This window comes from Pseudophryne corroboree, chromosome 2, assembly GCF_028390025.1.
Source record: "Pseudophryne corroboree isolate aPseCor3 chromosome 2, aPseCor3.hap2, whole genome shotgun sequence".
NCBI classification, from domain to species: Eukaryota; Metazoa; Chordata; class Amphibia; order Anura; family Myobatrachidae; genus Pseudophryne; species Pseudophryne corroboree.
The window spans coordinates 634,814,706-634,834,711 of NC_086445.1; the positions used below are offsets into that span (position 1 = coordinate 634,814,706).

Genomic DNA, 20,006 nt, shown 5'->3' on the forward strand with positions numbered 1-20,006 from the left:
TAAAACTCCTGTCTAAGTTTATGCAGTAATATGTTCTTCTACATACTTGCAATGTATTTTGTAGTTGATTATGTGCTCATATTGCTTATACTAATGTATAACTTGTGACTGATTGCTGCCTTTACTATAATTCTGTCAGTTTTCTGTGTATTTCGATCCTCAATGCTGGTCCAAAGCAGGGTAGGGTCGGATTGTATGTCAGTTTAACACAATTTAAAGTGATTAGTCACAAATTGTGTAGTTAACACTGTAAAGGTGTGTGATTTTGTTTATCATGTCTAAGAGCGGCAAAGGGTGAGGAAAATACACTCACAGCAGTACCAACACTTATGTCTTTGTCTTGCAAAGCTGGATTAACCTCTCAGGATCTGGTTCAGAATGATTTGTGTGCAAATTGTTCTAGCTTTCACCAAAGTCTCTTGAAAAATCCAAGCAAGACACAGGTGCAAGTGGACCCCCTGTGGGCTATTTTTTGCACAGACATTATCCAGTGTAGCTCAGCGGATATTGCCAAATTCTGTAACAGGGATAGGTTACGCTATTAACCCTCCGTCAGGCGCAGCTCTGGGACTTCCGGGTTCAGGCGCAGTGCACCTGTCAAACGTCTGTTAGAAAATGGTCATTAGCACCTAATTAACTCAGTTCCAATACTCTTAAAGTGATCAGTGACCTTCATTAAGACGTACAAAGAGAAATCGTAGGTTTCACGGGCCATTTCAGCAGAAAATCTGAAGCAAAAAAGAGAACGCAAGTATAAGTTTGGGTGCAGTGTGCTTGAGAGGCCACCCTGGATAAACCTACATATTTCTGCAAAATATCCACAACCTTTGTAATTTTCATTCATAAAATTAGCAAAATAAACTATAGATGAGAATAAAAGGAAAAACTATGTGTGGACGCAGTGTGCCTGAGAGTCCTGGAGGGTCACTACTGCACTCCACGCAGGCGGCAGGAGAACTGACCTAGAAATAAGAAGGTACTAGGAGGGAAAGGCCCCTTGGCGGAGAGGGAAGCGAGAACAGCTTTGCGGCTTCTGTCAGGCCATCTGTGCCTGACTGAGTGTTAACGCTTACATGCGGGGAGAGATGTGTGCTGAGCGAACCGCTCAGCACACATCTCTCCAGCCGCTCAGCACAGAGCGATGTATGCTGAGCGTGCGGGGGGAGACGGGGGGGCGCTCACTTCACCCACTGCACGGCAGGCCAATCTAGCAGCAGCGATAGCGATGCGCGGGGCTGCGCATCGCTATCGCTGTAAGGGGTACACACGGAGCGATCAGGTTTATATTCTAAGCAATCTAGTCAGATTGCTTAGAATATCGCTCCGTTAGTACCCCCCTTAAGTCCATAGGATCCACAGGGATCCCACCCTGACGCACCTGATTTGAGGATCCTTTCATTAACTAAACTCGTCCTTGTATGGAAGGATGTGCATGTGTGGTGTTCTCGCCTGATTAGGGCTCTTTATGATGCTCCTGCCTTGAGCTTTGGAAAAACTGATTTGTCTGATCCAGGAGGCGGGGATATATGGATGGGCCCGTTGCATGCTGGGAGACCGAAATCTTTGACCATTTGGTGCAAATCTGCTGTCACGTCATCATATCCCAATGTTATCATGTGGATCCTGTGGATTTAGGAGAAATAACGTTACCAACAGTAAGTTCTTACCATAATGAATATTTTGCCTTTTCAACGCAATTATTGGTTCTACCTCTATGGCAATGAAGTGGGAAAAGTACTCATTAATTTATTGAGGCAACCAATCTTCCGCGTTAATAAAATCCCATAAAACAACGGATGATACCCGGGCATATTCAGGTAAACACATTTCAGAGATTATTTAGGCATTTTATCCATGATTATATTCAGTGTACACAGTTGATGGGGGAAAGAGGACCTTTTGGGAACATTTAACTTTACTACAGATTTTCTTTAGAGTAGGCACAAACATTAACTGCTACAGTACAATCACTATCGATTTAAGTTACAGAAGTGATTAAATATATATAGATATATAGATAGATATATAGATAGATATATATATATAGATTGCAGGAAGCCCGGCACTCCACGAGGTAACAGCAGCTGGGTTTGGTGCCCTTACACAAGGAAAGTATAGCAGCGCAGACGTACGGCACTCACAACCACTTGTAAAAAATGACAACAGCTTGTTTGCTTATAACAACGTTTCAAACTCTAATTTGAGTTTTTCTTCAGGTTAACATACAGAACATATAACCAACTCGCCTTAAATCCCCTCTAACAAACATACTGCAGCCCAGTGATTGGTGGCGCTCCCGGGCCTGGGAGTCCCGGCCCGAGTCTCTGTCGCCGACAAATGACGTCACCGCGTATGAACGCGGCGCACGTCGTACAAACAGCTCATCGTCCCAGCTCTCTAGTGAGAACACAGCGTGATGTTACTATAGCAACCTTGTAATACAAGGCGCTTTAGCCATAATGATATCACATTAATAAATTGACAATTATAGACACACATACATTTTACATCGGAAGGCATATAGGTATATTACAATATTAATTCTCTTCCAAAACATGAACAAATATGCATTGTGGATAAATAGAATGAATCCTAATATACAATTAGAGACTGAGCACAGCTTGGTCATAATCAAGTTCAATACTCACAGACCACTTAATACCGTTATCCAGGTCAAAACAAATAGTGTCAAATTGGCAATAAAATCTTACTACACCATCAAAGATCATCAACATTAAGGTCAAACATTTGCCAGAACACTCATTAATTAAAAAGAGCTTACAACTATTTAACCACATTAGACCTGTATTAATAAAGGTAAACCAACATGAGGAAACCCCCCCAAAAGAGACAACAGGCTACTACTATATTTAACTGTAGTTCAAAAAAGACTGTCAAACCAATCCCCACTAGTATAGATTAAGGCTATCACACATCCTAGCCTTACATAAAGCTGGAAATTAATTAATCTCATTGATGCCCCTTGGATGGACCACATCAAGTCTGTGGATTCACTCTGTCTCCCATTTAAGAAGTCTCAAATTATGATCCCCACCTCTACGGTCAGCGGGGATGTGATCTATCATTCTATATTTGAGACTATTGAGAGGGTAGCGTGCTTCTACAAAATGACGTGCCACCGGTTGCTCACTGGTACCTTTATTAAGGGCTAACCGGATAGACGAGCGGTGTGCTGTCATCCGCTCCTTAAATTTGCGTTGAGTCTTCCCTACATATGATAACCCACAAGGGCAAATCAGTTGGTAGATCACATGTGTGCTCTCACATGTGAGGTGTCTAATTTTATATTGCGTGCCCAAGTGAGGGTGACAAAAGGTATCTCCTGAAATCATGAAGTTGCATGTCGTACATGGACATTTAAAGCAACCTTTACGGATAGAAGAAAGGAAGTGTTGCTTAGTATTTACATCAACAGTGGAGATATCGGTTTTAACTAATAAATCCCGCAAGTTTTTAGATCGGGAATAACGGGTTCTAAGGGTGCTATCTTTGAGGCCAGTCTCAACATCAGAGGAAACAACCGGCCACAATTTCTTAGATACTGAATTAATCACTGGAGAAGCCGTATTGTACCTATTAACCCAATTAAATTTATTTTGATTAATTTTGGATCCTTGTTTTTGTAATAAAGAGGCTCTAGTCAAAGACATTGCTCTATCTTTTGCACTGACTAAATTACGCAGAAAATAGCCCCTTTGTAGAATTTTTTTATCAGATCATCAATTTGAACTAAAGCAACATTGTCATTACTATTAATCCTTCTAATCCGTAACATCTGTGAGAATGGAAGACTTTTTAACATGTATTGGATGACCACTCTGGAAATGTAAAATCGTATTTCTATCTGTCTCCTTTGTGTACACAGTGGTAGATAAATTACCATTATCATTGATAATTTTTACATCAAGAAACGGAATCTCATGCTGACTCATCATAAATGTCAACTTCATCGGGGAATCAGAGCAATTATGTGACCATATCAATTCTTCCAACTCCACTTTTGAACCAATCCAAATCAGAAACAAATAGTCTATAAATCTAGTATAGAACAAGACTTTAGACGAAATAACAGGATCATCAAAAAATAATTTTTGTTCGACACCAAACATAAATGAATTAGCGTAGCTAGGGGCCACAGAGGACCCCATAGCACAGCCTGTGGATTGTAAATAAATGTTGTTGTCGAACAAAAAAAAAGTTGCAAGTTAACACAATTTCCAACAAGTTGAGCAAAATATCAATATGGGAGATGTCATACTCCCCTTGGGACATCCGAAGCCTCCTAACAGCACTCACCCCCTCATCATGAGGGATTATTGTGTATAAACTAGACACATCTGCTGTGACCAGCCATGCACCCGTAGGAATAGTACCAAGTAGTAGCAATTTATTAAGTAGAGCAGTAGTGTCTAGCAAAAAGTTTTCATGTCTCTGTACTAGTGGTTGAAAAATTGAAAAACATTGCCTGTATAGACAATTGAAAATCAAGGATTTTTTTCACAAGTCTGAGTCCAATGTGAGCAATATGGACGCTATGGTAATTCCACCACAATTTAAAAAAAAGTCCAGGAAAAATCTGTTTGATCCACCTTCAATCAATGCATCAATTAGAACGTTCATGCGCATGATTGAGGCTGAAACTCCGTTAAATGTCAAAAAGCTTCCGCGCCAACATTCAAGTATGACTGCTCTTGAAAAAGGCTATTAAATCTGTCACAAAATGATCAATTGATCATCTGCCCGGCGGATAAAGGTGGCGGAATTGTGCTGCAGGATTTATGTGACTATCGCGATGAAATTATACGTCAATTGAGCGACAAGTCAGTGTACCAACTACTGAGTGGGGATCCCACTGCTCAAGTTCAAAAGAAACTACGAGATGCATTGCTCTTAGCATTGGACGCACATATTATTGATGAGAAGATTCTATCTTGTTACCGAAACATCCCATTCTACCTGTTCTATATACACTCCCGAAAGTGCACAAAGGGGTGTTACCACCACCAGGACGCCCAATTGTGTCCGCACGGGTGTCTCTTTTACAACCAACGTCCATATTTTTGGATTCTATTGTACAACCACTAGTACAGAGACATGAACACTTTTTGCTAGACACTACTGCTCTACTTAATAAATTGCTAATACTTGGTACTATTCCTACGGGTGCATGGCTGGTCACAGCAGATGTGTCTACTTTATACACAATAATCCCTCATGATGAGGGGGTGAGTGCTGTTAGGAGGCTTCTGATGTCCCAAGGGGAGTATGACATCTCCCATATTGAGATTTTGCTCAACTTGTTGGAAATTGTGTTGACTTGCAACCTTTTTTTTTTTTGTTCGACAACAAAATTTATTTACAATCCACAGGCTGTGCTATGGGGTCCTCTGTGGCCCCTAGCTATGCTAATTCATTTGTTTGGTGTCGAACAAAAATTATTTTTTGATGATCCTGTTATTTCGTCTAAAGTCTTGTTCTATACTAGATTTATAGACTCTGTTTCTGATTTGGATTGGTTCAAAAGTTGAGTTGGAAGAATTGATAATGTCACATAATTGCTCTGATTCCCCGGTGAAGTTGACATTTATGATGAGTCAGCATGAGATTCCGTTTCTTGATGTAAAAATTATCAATGATGATGGTAATTTATCTACCACTGTGTACACAAAGGAGACAGATAGAAATAAGATTTTACATTTCCAGAGTTGTCATCCAGTACATGTTAAAGAGTCTTCCATTCTCACAGATGTTATGGATTAGAAGGATTAATAGTAATGACAATGTTGCTTTAGTTCAAATTGATGATCTGATAAAAAAAATTCTACAAAGGGGCTATTTTCTGCGTGATTTAGTCAGTGCAAAATATAGAGCAATGTCTTTGAATAGAGCCTCTTTATTACAAAAACAAGGATCCAAAATTAATCAAAATAAATTTAATTGGGTTAATAGGTACAATACGGCTTCTCCAGTGATTAATTCAGTATCTAAGAAATTGTGGCCGGTTGTTTCCTCTGATGTTGAGACTGGCCTCAAAGATAGCACCCGTAGAACCTGTTATTCCCGATCTAAAAACTTGCGGGATTTATTAGTTAAAACGGATATCTCCACTGTTGATGTAAATACTAAGCAACACTTCCTTTCTTCTATCCGTAAAGGTTGCTTTAAATGTCCATGTACGACAAGCAACTTCATGATTTCAGGAGATACCTTTTGTCACCCTCACTTGGGCACGCAATATAAAATTAGACACTACCTCACATGTGAGAGCACACGTGATCTACCAACTGATTTGCCCTTGTGGGTTATCATATGTAGGGAAGACTCAACGCAAATTTAAGGAGCGGATGGCAGCACACCGCTCGTCTATCCGGTTAGCCCTTAATAAAGGTACCAGTGAGCAACCGGTGGCACGTAATTTTGTAGAAGCACGCCACCCTCTCAATAGTCTCAAATATAGAATGATAGATCACATCCCCGCTGACCGTAGAGGTGGGGATCGTAATTTGAGACTTCTTAAACGGGAGACAGAGTGGATCCACAGACTTGATGTGGTCCATCCAAGGGGCCTCAATGAGATTAATTCATTTCCAGCTTTATGTAAGGCTAGGATGTGTGATAGCCTTAATCTATACTAGTGGGGATTGGTTTGACAGTCTTTTTTGAACTACAGTTAAATATAGTAGTAGCCTGTTGTCTCTTTTGGGGGGGTTTCCTCATGTTTGTTTACCTTTATTAATACAGGTCTAATGTGGTTAAATAGTTGTAAGCTCTTTTTAATTGAGTGTTCTGGCAAATGTTTGACCTTAATGTTGATGATCTTTGATGGTGTAGTAAGATTTTATTGCCAATTTGACACTATTTGTTTTGACCTGGATAACGGTATTAAGTGGTCTGTGAGTATTGAACTTGATTATGACCAAGCTGTGCTCAGTCTCTAATTGTATATTAGGATTCATTCTATTTATCCACAATGTATATTTGTTCATGTTTTGGACGAGAATTAATATTGTAATATACCTATATGCCTTCCGATGTAAAATGTATGTGTGTCTATAATTGTCAATTTATTAATGTGATATCACTATGCTGGGATGTCAGTAACATTATGGCTAAAGCGCCTTGTATTACAAGGTTGCTATAGTAACATCACGCTGTGTTCTCACTAGAGAGCTGGGACGATGAGCTGTTTGTACGACGTGCGCCGCGTTCATACGCGGTGACGTCATTTGTCGGCGACATAGACTCGGGCCGGGACTCCCAGGCCCGGGAGCGCCACCAATCACTGGGCTGCAGTATGTTTGTTAGAGGGGATTTAAGGTGAGTTGGTTATATGTTCTGTATGTTAACCTGAAGAAAAACTCAAATTAGAGTTTGAAATGTTGTTATAAGCAAACAAGCTGTTGTCATTTTTTACAAGTGGTTGTGAGTGCAGTACGTCTGCGCTGCTATATATATATATATATATATATATATATATATATATATATATATATATATATATATATATATATTATTTTAAGGGCCCAAGTAGGATTGTTTCTTTATCCATATATTGGTGACTCTTTGGTAGTGGTGCTGGTTTGACATTTACTTTGTGTACAGTATATGAACGCAGTCCTTCCTTTTTATTGTTAATCAGTTGTCTTGAACAGACTCTTTGGTCTTTTTTTTTATCTGGAGCAGTAACTCTAAAACCTAAATGTCCTTGTTGGAAGTATGCTGTTTAATAAGAAACGATGAACTCAACAAATTGACTAGCTAACATTAATGGTGGGTTGTAGCCTGCAATGTGGTACATAGTGTCAGCAGACCTGGACTACTACTGATGGTCTGCAGATCTAGTTAGTGGGAAGGCCAAATCATTTGATTCCTCCTTGAACATATACGGTGGGATGTAATGCCGCCAGAGTCCGGTGGCTGTGCGGGATGCCAGATGAATGGACTTTTATTTTTTTTAAAGGGGCAATCACTTACAATGAAGCCCACTTCCACCTGTCTGTTCTCCTGCTGTCAGATTCTCCGCTTAGCGCTTTCTGTTGAAACCTGCCCAGTGCAGCATTCTGCGGTCACGCTGCAGAAATTCAAGAGCAGCGGGTGCAGCCCGGCCTGGCTCTGGATGATCAGCTGGTGCCTGCATGATTCTAACATCTGTAACGGAGGCAGTCAGTACTAGTATGGTACAGGTAGCGAACAGCTTAAACATACAGCCGTGCTTCTTTAATAGCATCAGATCGTGGGCCCATTGAGGACAATCACCACCTGTGCATTTATGCAAGGAACCCTGACTGCCACAATACAGGAACTAGCACAGTGGTAATTATGCAAACACTTCAGTGACTGCATGCTGCTTGATGCTATACTAACAACTCAATTCATGAGTTTCGGAGAGCTTAACAATTAGCAGAGTTTTACAATCCTCAAATCCAGTGGGACGCTAGTGTGAGGTATTTTTTTTATTGTCTTGGGAGAGACTGTCTCTGCTCATTCTACTCGTAAGGTAGGTCTGTCATGGGCAGCACAACATGGTGCTGTAGCAGAACAGATATGTAAGGCAGCCACATGGTCTTCCACACTAACACATTCATTCATTTAGGGGGATATCCAATTAATCCGCGGTCAATGACTGTGGCTTATTGTATCACCGGGGGCTATCCAATTAGCTATGATGCGGTGTGCTCCTTCTGCCAATGCCAGCACTTGGCAAGGATTATGCTTTGGGTGCCACAGGCACCTAAAGCATAATTAGTGATAAGTGGCATGCTGGAGCCGCGATAACACATGGGATCGGGCACTTATTCCCGAGCCCATGTTTTTTTTCGTGTGATCAGGAGTCTAATTTCAGCAGATCAAAATGGCCTCTAATTGGATACCGCAATAATGACAATCTGTCATTAATCGCAATAACCGGCTATTTTAATTTGCTGACACGGCATCAGGCTACTTGGATACCCCCTTAGTGTGAGGGGCTTGGTGGAGAAACCCAGTGACGACGTGTGCTAAGGGATTTAGTCGTGTGCTAAGGGATTTAGAGTTTATAGGTTCAATTTGGATCTACCCTGAAATACTTACTGTAGCTCTAGTGCAGGGATGGGGAACCTTCAGTCCTCCAGCTGTTGAAGTACACATACCAGCATGCCTTGCTACAGTTTTGCTATTTGGCCATGCTAAAACAGTTGCAGGGCATGCTGGTATGTGTAGTTTAAAACAGCTGGAGAGCCGAAGGCTCCCCATCCCAGCTCTAGTGTTATATAGAGCTTATGTTAGCCTTCATCTAATTTTATAAAATTAGATGTATTGGTGGCTTATGGTTTGATATACTTTTATATCTTATTTTCTCCCACAGTAAGATCCGCTGCCGCTTCTTCTTACGAGGTAACGGGCATTGTCCTTTTAAATCTGAATGCATATATCTTCATGACTTGCCAAATGGCCACCGAAGGAGGAGGAGAAGAGATCAGCGAAGATCTAGTGCCTCAACTTTGGTGAGTGTGCCAAATAGCAATTTGCGTATATTTAGGGATTGCTAGGGATCTGCAGAGGCTAATTTCTCATACGTCCTAGAGGATGCTGGGGATGCTTCAAGAACCATGGGGTGTAGACGGGATCCGCAGGAGACATGGGCACTTTAAGACTTTAAAAGGGGTGTGAACTGGCTCCTCCCTCTATGCCCCCCTCCTCCAGACTCCAGTTAGATTCTGTGCCCAGGGAGACTGGTCACACACAGGGGAGCTCTACTGGGTTTCTCTGAAAAAAGACTTATGTTAGGCTTTTTATGTTCAGGGAGCTCTGCTGGCAACAGGCTCCCTTCTTCGAGTGACTGAGGGGAGAGAAGCAGACCTACTTCTGTGAGTTCAAAGGCTCTGCTTCTTAGGCTACCATTAGCTCCAGAGGGTTCGATTACTTGGTACGCCTAGCTGCTCGTTCCCGGAGCAGCGCCGTAACCCCCCCTTGCAGAGTCAGAAAAAAGAAGCCGGGTGAGTAAAAGAAGAAACTAAGACTTCAGTGACTTCAGGTCTTGAGGTACCGCGCGGCGGTCGCGCTGCGCGCCATGCTCCCAAACACACAGCGGCACTACCAGGGGGGGGGGGGGGGGGGTTGGGCGCCCTGGGCAGCATGTGGACCTGAAAGTAACTGTCAAAACTTATATGAAAAGTGCCTAGGCACTCAATATAGACCCCCGCCAGTATATAAAAAATGTTAAAATGAGCGGGACTGAAGCGCGCCGGTGAGGGGGCGTGGCGTAGCCCCCACAGCTCTGACCAGCGCCATTTTCTCTTAACAGAAGCTGCAGAGACGCTGGCCCTGACCTCCACACTGCTGTACAAGTAACAGGGTGCAAAACGGGGGGAGGGGGGGGGCACAGTAGATTTGGTGCTATGATCTTTATTATAAAGGCGCTAACAGGTCTGAGGCATTGTATATAACGTTTCAGTACCGGGATAAGCGCTGGTTTGTGAGCTGGCAAACTCCCTCTGGGTCTCTCTAACAGGCTTTGCTGTGGGTCTGTCCCCTATAGCCCAGTGTGATTGTGGGTGTCGGTTCGTGTGTGTCGACATGTCTGAGGCGGAGTGCTCTTCCCAGGAGGAAGCCGGAGTGGGGACAGAAAAAGCGGTGGGAGTGACCCTGTCGGCACTGCCGACTGCTGAGTGGGTAAATATGTTGAGTGTTTTGAATGCAAATGTGGCTCAGTTGACTAAGAGATTAGATAAATCTGAGTCTAAGAACCAGACATGGAGGAAATCCATGGAGGATGCATGGTCACAAGCTCAGACCCCTTCGGGGTCACATTTACCCAGATAGCAGATACCGAAATGGACTCTGATTCCAGTGTAGACTATAGTGATGCCAGATTGAATCCTAAACTGGCTAAGAGCATTCAGTACATGATTGTGGCAATACAAGACGTATTACATATCACTGAGGACCCTGCTGTTCCTGATACAAGGGTCTCTATGTTTAAAGGAAAGAAACCTGAGGTAACGTTTCCTCCATCTCATGAACTGAACGCTCTTTTTGACAAGGCTTGGGAAAATCCTGACAAGAAGGTACAGGTTCCCAAAAGAATTCCAGTGGCATATCCGTTCCCCTCTGGTGACAGGGAAAAGTGGGAGTCCACCCCCACAGTGGACAGACCTCTGTCGCGTCTGTCCAAGAAGGTGGCGCTTCCATCTCCTGACACGGCAGCCCTAAAGGATCCTGCGGATCGTAAGCCGGAAAATACACTAAAATCCATTTGTCACTACAGGTTCGCTACTCAGGCCTGCCGTTGCTTCGGCATGGGTGAGTAGCGCTATTGAAAAGTGGGCAGATAACTTGTCATCTGAGATAGATACCCTGGACAGGGATAATGTGCTGAAGCTGCGAGGGATATTGGCCTTTTGGGATCAAGGGCAAATGCCATGACAGTCTCGGCCAGGAGGGCATTGTGGATTCATCAATGGAATGCTGATGCTGACTCGAAGAAGGCTATGGAGTCTCTGCCGTTTAACGGTAGTGTCTTGTTTGGTGACGCCCTCACTGACCTGGTATCTACGGCTACCGCGGGTAAGTCGTCATTTTTACCTTATGTTCCTGCGCAAGAACAGAAGTCCTCTCCGGCTTCTACCAAATCCACCGCATGACGCTGGGGCTCCTCTGCGGCAGTCCGCACCAGTGGGGGCACGTCTCAAACTCTTCAGTCAGGTCTGGGTTCGCTCGGACCTGGATCCTAGGATATTAGAAATAGTAGACCCAAGGGTACAAATTAGAGTTTCAAGACGTGCCCCCTCACCGATTTTTCAAATCTGCCTTGCCAGCTTCTCTACCAGAAAGGGAGGTTGTATGCACTGCGATACTAAAGTTGTGTCAAAATCAAGTCATTGTCACGGTACCCCCGTCACAACAGGGGGAGGGTTTTTATTTGAGTCTGTTCGTGGTACTGAAGCCGGATGGCTCGGTCAGACCGATTCTGAAACTAAAATCCCTCAATTTCTCTGACGTCCTAGTGGATGCTGGGAACTCCGAAAGGACCATGGGGAATAGTGGCTCCGCAGGAGACTGTGCACAACTAAAGAAAGCTTTAGGTCACCTGGTGTGCACTGGCTCCTCCCACTATGACCCTCCTCCAAGCCTCAGTTAGATCTTGTGCCCGGCCGAGGTTGGATGCACACTAGGGGCTCTCCTGAGCCTCTAGAAAGAAAGTATAGAATTAGGTTTTTTATTTTCAGTGAGACCTGCTGGCAACAGGCTCACTGCAGCGAGGGACTAAGGGGAGAAGAAGCGAACCTGCCTGCTTGCAGCCAGCTTGGGCTTCTTAGGCTACTGGACACCATTAGCTCCAGAGGGATCGACCGCAGGCCCAGTCCTTGGTGTTCGGTCCCGGAGCCGCGCCGCCGTCCCCCTTACAGAGCCAGAAGCAAGAAGAGGTCCGGAAAATCGGCGGCAGAAGACCTCAGTCTTCACCAAGGTAGCGCACAGCACTGCAGCTGTGCGCCATTGCTCCTCATACACACTTCACACTCCGGTCACTGAGGGTGCAGGGCGCTTGGGGGGGGCGCCCTGAGCAGCAATAAAAACACCTTGGCTGGCAAAAATACCACAATATATAGCCCCAGAGGCTATATATGTGGTAAATACCCCTGCCAGAATCCAGAAAAAAGCGGGAGAATAGGCCGCGGAAAAGGGGCGGAGCTATCTCCCTCAGACACACTGGCGCCATTTTCTCTTCACAGTGCAGCTGGAAGAAAGCTCCCCAGGCTCTCCCCTGTAGTTTTCAGGCTCAAAGGGTTAAAAAGAGAGGGGGGGGCACTAAATTTAGGCGCAATATTGTATATACAAGCAGCTATGGGGGAAAATTCACTCAGTTATAGTGTTAATCCCCACATTATATAGCGCTCTGGTGTGTGCTGGCATACTCTCTCTCTGTCTCCCCAAAGGGCTTTGTGAATGGGTTTTTATGTTTGGGGAGAAAAAGCAGGCAGTGTTTTTGGTTCCCCCATCAGATGAATGAATGAAGTGTGTGAAAAGCGTGGGTTCCCCCTGATAAGAAACTGGTAATTTCTAAAAAGTTACTGATGGCGTACCTTTTCCCGCCAGAGGATAAGTTACGCTGGGAGATATCCCCTAGGGTGGATAAGGCGCTCACACGGTTGTCAAATAGGTGGCACTGCCGTTTTAGGAACGGCCACTTTGAAGGTACCTGTTGATAAAAAGCAGGAGGCTATCCTGAAGTCTGTATTTACACACTCAGGTACTAGACTGACACCTGCAGAGCGTGCTGCTGCAGCGTGGTCGGTGACCCTGTCAAACATACTAGTTGGCTAACATGAGAACATATTAAAGACGTCGTCTTATATATGAGGGATGCACAGAGGGATATTTTGCCGGCTGGCATCCAAAATGAATGTAATGTCCATTCTGTCAGGAGGGTATTAGAGACCTGTCACTGGACAGGTGATGCTGACTTTAAAAGGCGCATAGAGATTCTGCCTTTATAAGGGTGAGGAATTATTTGGGGATGGTCTCTGGGACCTCGTATCAGCAGCAACAGCTGGGAAGAAATATTTTTACCTCCGTTTTCCTCACAGACTAAGAAAGCACTGTATTATCAGGTACAGTCCTTTCGGCTTCAGAAAAGCAAGCGGGTCAAAGGCGCTTCCTTTCTGTATAGAGACAAGGGAAGAGGGAAAAAGCTGCACCAGTCAGCCTGTTCCCAGAATCATAATTCTTCTCTCGCTTCCTCTGAGTCCACAGCATGACGCGGGGGCTCCACAGGTGTAGCCAGGTACGGTGGGGGGCCGTCTCAAAAATTTCAGCGATCAGTGGGCTCGCTCACAGGTGGATCCCTGTTTCATTCAAGTAGTATTTCAGGGGTACAAGCTGGAATTCGAGATGTCTTCCCCCCGCCGTTTCCTCAAATATGCCTTGCCGACAACTCCCTCAGGCAGGGAGGCTGTGCTAGAGGCAATTAATAAGCTGTATTCCCAGCAGGTAATACTTAAGGTGCCCCTACTTCAACAAGGACGGGGTTACTATTCCACACGGTTTGGGGTACCGAAACCGCATGGTTCGGTGTGACCCTTTTTTATATTTAAAATCCTTGAACACATACATAAAAAAATTCAAGTTCAAGATGGAATCGCTCAGGGCGGTTATTGCAAGCCTGGACGAGGGGGATTACATGGTATCCCGGGACATCAAGGATGCTTACCTGCATGTCCCCATTTACTATCCTCGCCAGGAGTACCTCAGATTTGTGGTACAGGATTACCATTACCAAGTCCAGACTCTGCCGTTTGGACTGTACATGGCACCGAGGGTGTTACCAAGGTAATTGCCGGAATGATGATACTCCTTCGAAAAAGGGGAGTTTTAATTATCCCGTACTTGGACAATCTCCTTATAAGGGCGAGGTCCAAGGAGCAGTTGCTAGTCGGGGTAGCACTATTTTGGAAAGTGCTACAACAGCACGGTTGGATTCTGCACAATCCAAAGTCACAGCTGGTTCCTACGACACGTCTACTGTTCCTGGGGATGGTTCTGGGCACAGACCAGAAATAAGTGTTTCTCCCGGAGGAGAAAGCCAAGGAGCTGTCATCTCTAGTCAGGGACCTCCTGAAGCCAAAACAGTTATCGGTGCATCATTGCACGCGAGTCCTGGGAAAAATGATAGCTTCCTACGAAGCAATTCCATTCGGCAGGTTCCATGCAAGAACTTTTCAGTGGGACCTGTTAGACAAGTGGTCCGGATCACATCTTCAGATGCATCGGCTGATAACCCTGTCTCCAAGGACCAGGGTATCTCTACTGTAGTGGCTGCAGAGTGCCCATCTTCAAGAGGGCCGCAGGTTCGACATACAGGACTAGGTCCTAGTGACCATGGATGCCAGCCTTTGAGGCTGGGGGGCAGTCACACAGGGAAGAAACTTCCAGGGACTTTGGTCAAGTCGGGTGACTTCCCTACATAAATATTCTGGAACTGAGGGCCATTTACAATGCCCTGAGTCAGGCAAGGCCTCTGCTTCAAAACCAGCCGGTCCTGATCCAATCAGACAACATCACGGCAGTCGCCCATGTAAACCATCAGGGCGGCACAAGAATGGCGATGGCAGAAGCCACAAGGATTCTCCGATGGGCGGAAAATCATGTGTTAGCACTGTCAGCAGTGTTCATTCCCGGAGTGGACAACTGGGAAACGGATCTTCTCAGCAGACACGTCTTCCACCCGAGAGAGTGGGGACTTCATCCAGAAGTCTTCCAAAGGATTGTACACCATTGGGAAAGGCCACAGGTGGATATGAAGGCGTCCCGCCTCAATAAAAAGCTATAAAAGATATTGCGCCAGATCAAGGGACCTTCAGGCGATAGCTGTGGACGCTCTGGTAACACCGTGGGTGTACCAGTTGGGTTATGTGTTCCCCCCTCTGCCTCTCATACCAAAGGTACTGAGAATAATAAGAAGGCGAGGAGTAAGAACGATACTCGTGGTTCCGGATTGGCCAAGAAGAGCCTGGTACCCAGAACTTCAAGAAATTATATCAGAGGACCCATGGCCTCTGCCGCTCAGACAGGACCTGCTGCAGCAGGGGCCCTGTCTGTTCCAAGACTTACCGCGGCTACGTTTTGAGGGCATGGCGGTTAAACGCTGGATCCTAAAGGAAAAGGGCATTCCGGAGGAAGTCATTCCTACGCTGATTCAAGCCAGGAAAGATGTAACTGCAAAACATTATCACCGCATATGGCGGAAATATGTTGCTTGGTGTGAGGCCAAAAAAGGCCCCAACAGAGGAATTTCAACTAGGTCGATTTCTGCATTTCCTACAAGCAGGAGTGTCTATGGGCCTAAAATTAGGCTCCATTAAGATACAGATCTCGGCTCTGTCGATTTTTCTTCCAGACAGAATTAGCTTCAGTACCTGAAGTTCAGACATTGTAAAAGGAGTGCTGCATATTCAGCCCCCGGTTGTGCCTCCAGTGGCACCTTGGGATCTCAACGTGGTGTTGAGTTTCTTAAAATCACATTGGTTTGAACCACTAAAAACCGTGGATCTAAAATATCTCACGCGGAAAGTGGTCATGTTATTGGCCTTGGCTTCGGCCAGGCGTGTGTCAGAATTGGCGGCTTTGTCATATAAAAGTCCTTATCTGATTTTCCATATGGATAGGGCAGAATTGAGGACTCGTCCCCAGTTTCTCCCTAAGGTGGTATCAGCTTTTCACTTGAACCAACCTATTGTGGTGCCTGCGGCTACTAGGGACTTGGAGGATTCCAAGTTACTGGACGTAGTCAGGGCCTTGAAAAATTATGTTTCCAGGACGGCTAGAGTCAGGAAAATTGACTCGCTATTTATCCTGTATGCACCCAACAGGCTGGGTGCTCCTGCTTCTAGGCAGACTATCGCTCGCTGGATCTGTGACAAGATTCAGCAGGCGCATTCTGCGGCTGGACTGCCGCATCCTAAATCAGTTAAAGCCCATTCCACAGGGAAGGTGGGCTCATCTTGGGCGACTGCCCGAAGGGTCTCGGCTTTACAACTTTGTCGAGCTGTTACTTGGTCAGGGGCAAACACGTTTGCAAAATTCTACAAATTTGATACCCTGGCTGAGGAGGACCTTGAGTTCTCTCATTCGGTGCTGCAGAGTCATCCGCACTCTCCCGCCCGTTTGGGAGCTTTGGTATAATCCCCATGGTCCTTTCGGAGTTTCCAGCATCCACTAGGACGTCAGAGAAAATAAGATTTTACTCACCGGTAAATCTATTTCTCGTAGTCCGTAGTGGATGCTGGGCGCCCATCCCAAGTGCGGATTGTCTGCAATACTTGTACATAGTTATTGTTAACTAAAGGGTTTTTGTTGAGCCATCTGTTGAGAGGCTCAGTTGTATTTCATACTGTTAACTGGGTATAGTATCACGAGTTATACGGTGTGATTGGTGTGGCTGGTATGAGTCTTACCCGGGATTCAAAATCCTTCCTTATTATGTCAGCTCGTCCGGGCACAGTGTCCTAACTGAGGCTTGGAGGAGGGTCATAGTGGGAGGAGCCAGTGCACACCAGGTGACCTAAAGCTTTCTTTAGTTGTGCCCAGTCTCCTGCGGAGCCGCTATTCCCCATGGTCCTTTCGGAGTTCCCAGCATCCACTACGGACTACGAGAAATAGATTTACCGGTGAGTAAAATCTTATTTTTTTTTCTAAAAAAAAAATTCAAATTCAAGATGGAATCTCTCCGAGCAGTGATCTCCAGTCTGGAGAAGGGGGATTTTATGGTGTCGGTCGACATAAAGGATGCCTACTTACACGTCCCCATATATCCTCCGCATCAGGCTTACCTGAGGTTTGCTGTTCAGGATTGTTATTACCAATTTCAGATGTTGCCGTTTGGTCTGTCCACGGCTCCAAGGATTTTCACCAAGATTATGGCGGAAATTATGGTTCTCCTGCGCAAGCAGGGAGTCACAATTATCCCGTACTTGGACGATCTCATAAAGGCGAGATCCAAGGAAAAATTGCTGAAAAACCCTTTCAGTCTCTCTGATTCTGCAACAACATGGTTGGCTCCTAAACTTGCCAAAATCACAGTTGGTTCCGACGACACGGCTGTCGTTCCTGGGTGTGATTCTGGATATAGAATTAGAGTTTTTCTTTCAGTGGAAAAGGCTCTGGAAATACAGAACATGGTAAAACAGATTCTGAAACCGGCAAGAGTGTCGATTCTTCAATGCACTCGGTTGCTGGAGAAGAGGGTGGCGGCCTACGAGGCCATTCAGTATGGCAGGTTCCATGCCAGGGTGTTTTCAGTGGGACCTGCTGGACAAGTGGTCCGGGTCTCACCTGGACATGCATCAGAAAATATTCCTATCTTCCAGGACCAGGATCTCCCTTCTGTGGTGGCTGCACAGTTCTCACCTTCTGGAGGGACGCAGGTTCGGGATTCAGGATTGGATCCTGGTGACCACAGATGCAAGTCTCCGAGGCTGGGGAGAAATTTTCATGGAAAATGGTCAAGCTAGGAAGCTTGTCTGCACATAAACATTGTGGAATTAAGGGCCATTTACAACGGCATTCTGCAAGCGGAACATCTTCGCGGTCTGCCTGTCTTGATTCAGTCAGACAACATAACAGCAGTGGCGTACATAAACCGCCAGGGTGGAACAAAGAGCAGAGCGGCAATGGCCGAGGCCACGAAAGTTCTTTGCTGGGCGGAGAGACATGCAAGCGCTCGGTCAGCGGTCTTCATTCCAGGAGTGGACAACTGGGAAGCAGACTTCCTCATCCAGGAGAGTGGGGTCTTCATCAAGAGGTCTTTGCAGAAGTGACAAGTCGTTGGGGAATTCCTCAAATAGACATGATGGCGTCCCGCCTCAACAAGAAACTTGAGATATTGTTCCAGGTCAAGGTACCCTCAAGCGATAGCGGTGGACGCCCTAGTGACACAGTGGGTGTTTCCGTCGGTATATGTGTTCCCTCCGCTTCCACTCATTCCAAAGGTGCTAAAGATGTTGATAAGAACAAGGGTTCAGGCGATACTCATTGTTCCAGATTGGCCAAGGAGGGCCTGGTATCCAGATCTTCAGGAATTGCTCATAGAAGATCCCTGGCCTCTTCCTCTACGGGAGGACTTGATACACGCACGGTCCTTGTTGTAATACGACTTACCACGGCTGCGTTTGATGGCATGGCGGTTGAACGCCAAATCCTAGCCCGGAAGGGTATTCCCAGTGAAGTCATTCCCAATTAAAGTACAAATTTCGGCCTTCCTTCCAGAAGTTCAGACCTTCGTGAAAGGCGTACTACACATCCAACCTCCCTTTGTGCCCCCAGTGGCACCATGGGATCTGAATGTGGTGTTGCAGTTCCTGCAGTCTCATTGGTTTGAACCTTTGCGTAAGGTTGAGTTAAAATTCCTTACTTGGAAAGTAGTCATGTTGGCCTTGGCATCCGCAAGGCGGGTATCTGAATTGGTGGCTTTGTCTCACAAAAGCCCCTATTTAATCTTCCATGCTGATAGAGTGGAGTTGAGAACTCGTCGGTAATTTCTGCCAAAAGTGGTTTCAACGTTTCACGTAAACCAGCCTATTGTGGTGCCAGTGGCTACTGAGGCCTTGGCGGAATCGAAGTCTCTCGATGTGGTGAGAGCTTTGAAAATCTGTCGCCATAATTGCTCAAATTAGGAAAACTGAGGCTCTGTTTGTCCTGTGGGCTCCCAACAAGATTGGGGCTCCTGCTTCCAAGCAGACTATTGCGCGTTGGATCTGTAATACGATTCAGCAAGCTCACTCTATGGCAGGATTGCCGTTACCGAAATCGGTGAAGGCCCATTCTACCAGAAAGGTGGGCTCATCCTGGGCGGCTGTCCGAGGGGTCTCTGCATTACAGCTTTGCTGAGCTGCTACTTGGTGGGATCAAACACTTTTGCGAAGTTTTACAAGTTTGATACCCTGGCTGAGGAGGACCTCTTGTTTGGTCAATCGGTGCTGCAGAGTCATCCGCACTCTCCCACCCGTTCTAGAGCTTTGGTATAAACCCCATGGTTCTTGAAGCATCCCCAGCATCCTCTAGGACAGTGGTTCTCAAACTCGGTCCTCAGGACCCCACACAGTGCATGTTTTGCAGGTAACCCAGCAGGTGCACAGGTGTATTAATAACTCACAGCCACATTTTAAAAGGTCCACAGGTGGAGTTAATTATGTCACTTGTGATTATGTGAGGAGACCTGCAAAACATGCACCGTGTGGGGTCCTGAGGACCGAGTTTGAGAACCTGTGCTCTAGGACGTATGAGAAAATAGGATTTTAATACCTACCGGTAAATCCTTTTCTCTTAGTCCGTAGAGGATGCTGGGCGCCCGTCCCAGTGCGGGCTGTATCTGCAGTTTTTGGTTATGGTTACACACATGTTGTGTTGAGTTCAGTCAGTCTGTGGCTGATGTTAGCCATGCCGTTGCATGCGTAGTTGTTGAATGCCATGTTGTACGGTGTGTTTGAGGTGTGAGCTGTTATGTATCTCAC

At 45.5% G+C, this 20,006-nt stretch overlaps 1 protein-coding gene across 2 annotated transcripts in view; it reads left to right on the top strand.

The window, feature by feature from the left end:
* Positions 1 to 20,006, top strand: part of LOC135041287 (E3 ubiquitin-protein ligase makorin-2-like) — a 315,422-nt gene that overhangs the window by 281,992 nt on the left and 13,424 nt on the right. For both annotated transcript variants that reach the window (XM_063954927.1, XM_063954926.1), the window contains one exon: positions 9,365 to 9,503. In XM_063954927.1, the coding sequence (XP_063810997.1) occupies positions 9,365 to 9,503 (139 nt within the window). The remainder of the gene's footprint in view (positions 1 to 9,364; positions 9,504 to 20,006) is intronic.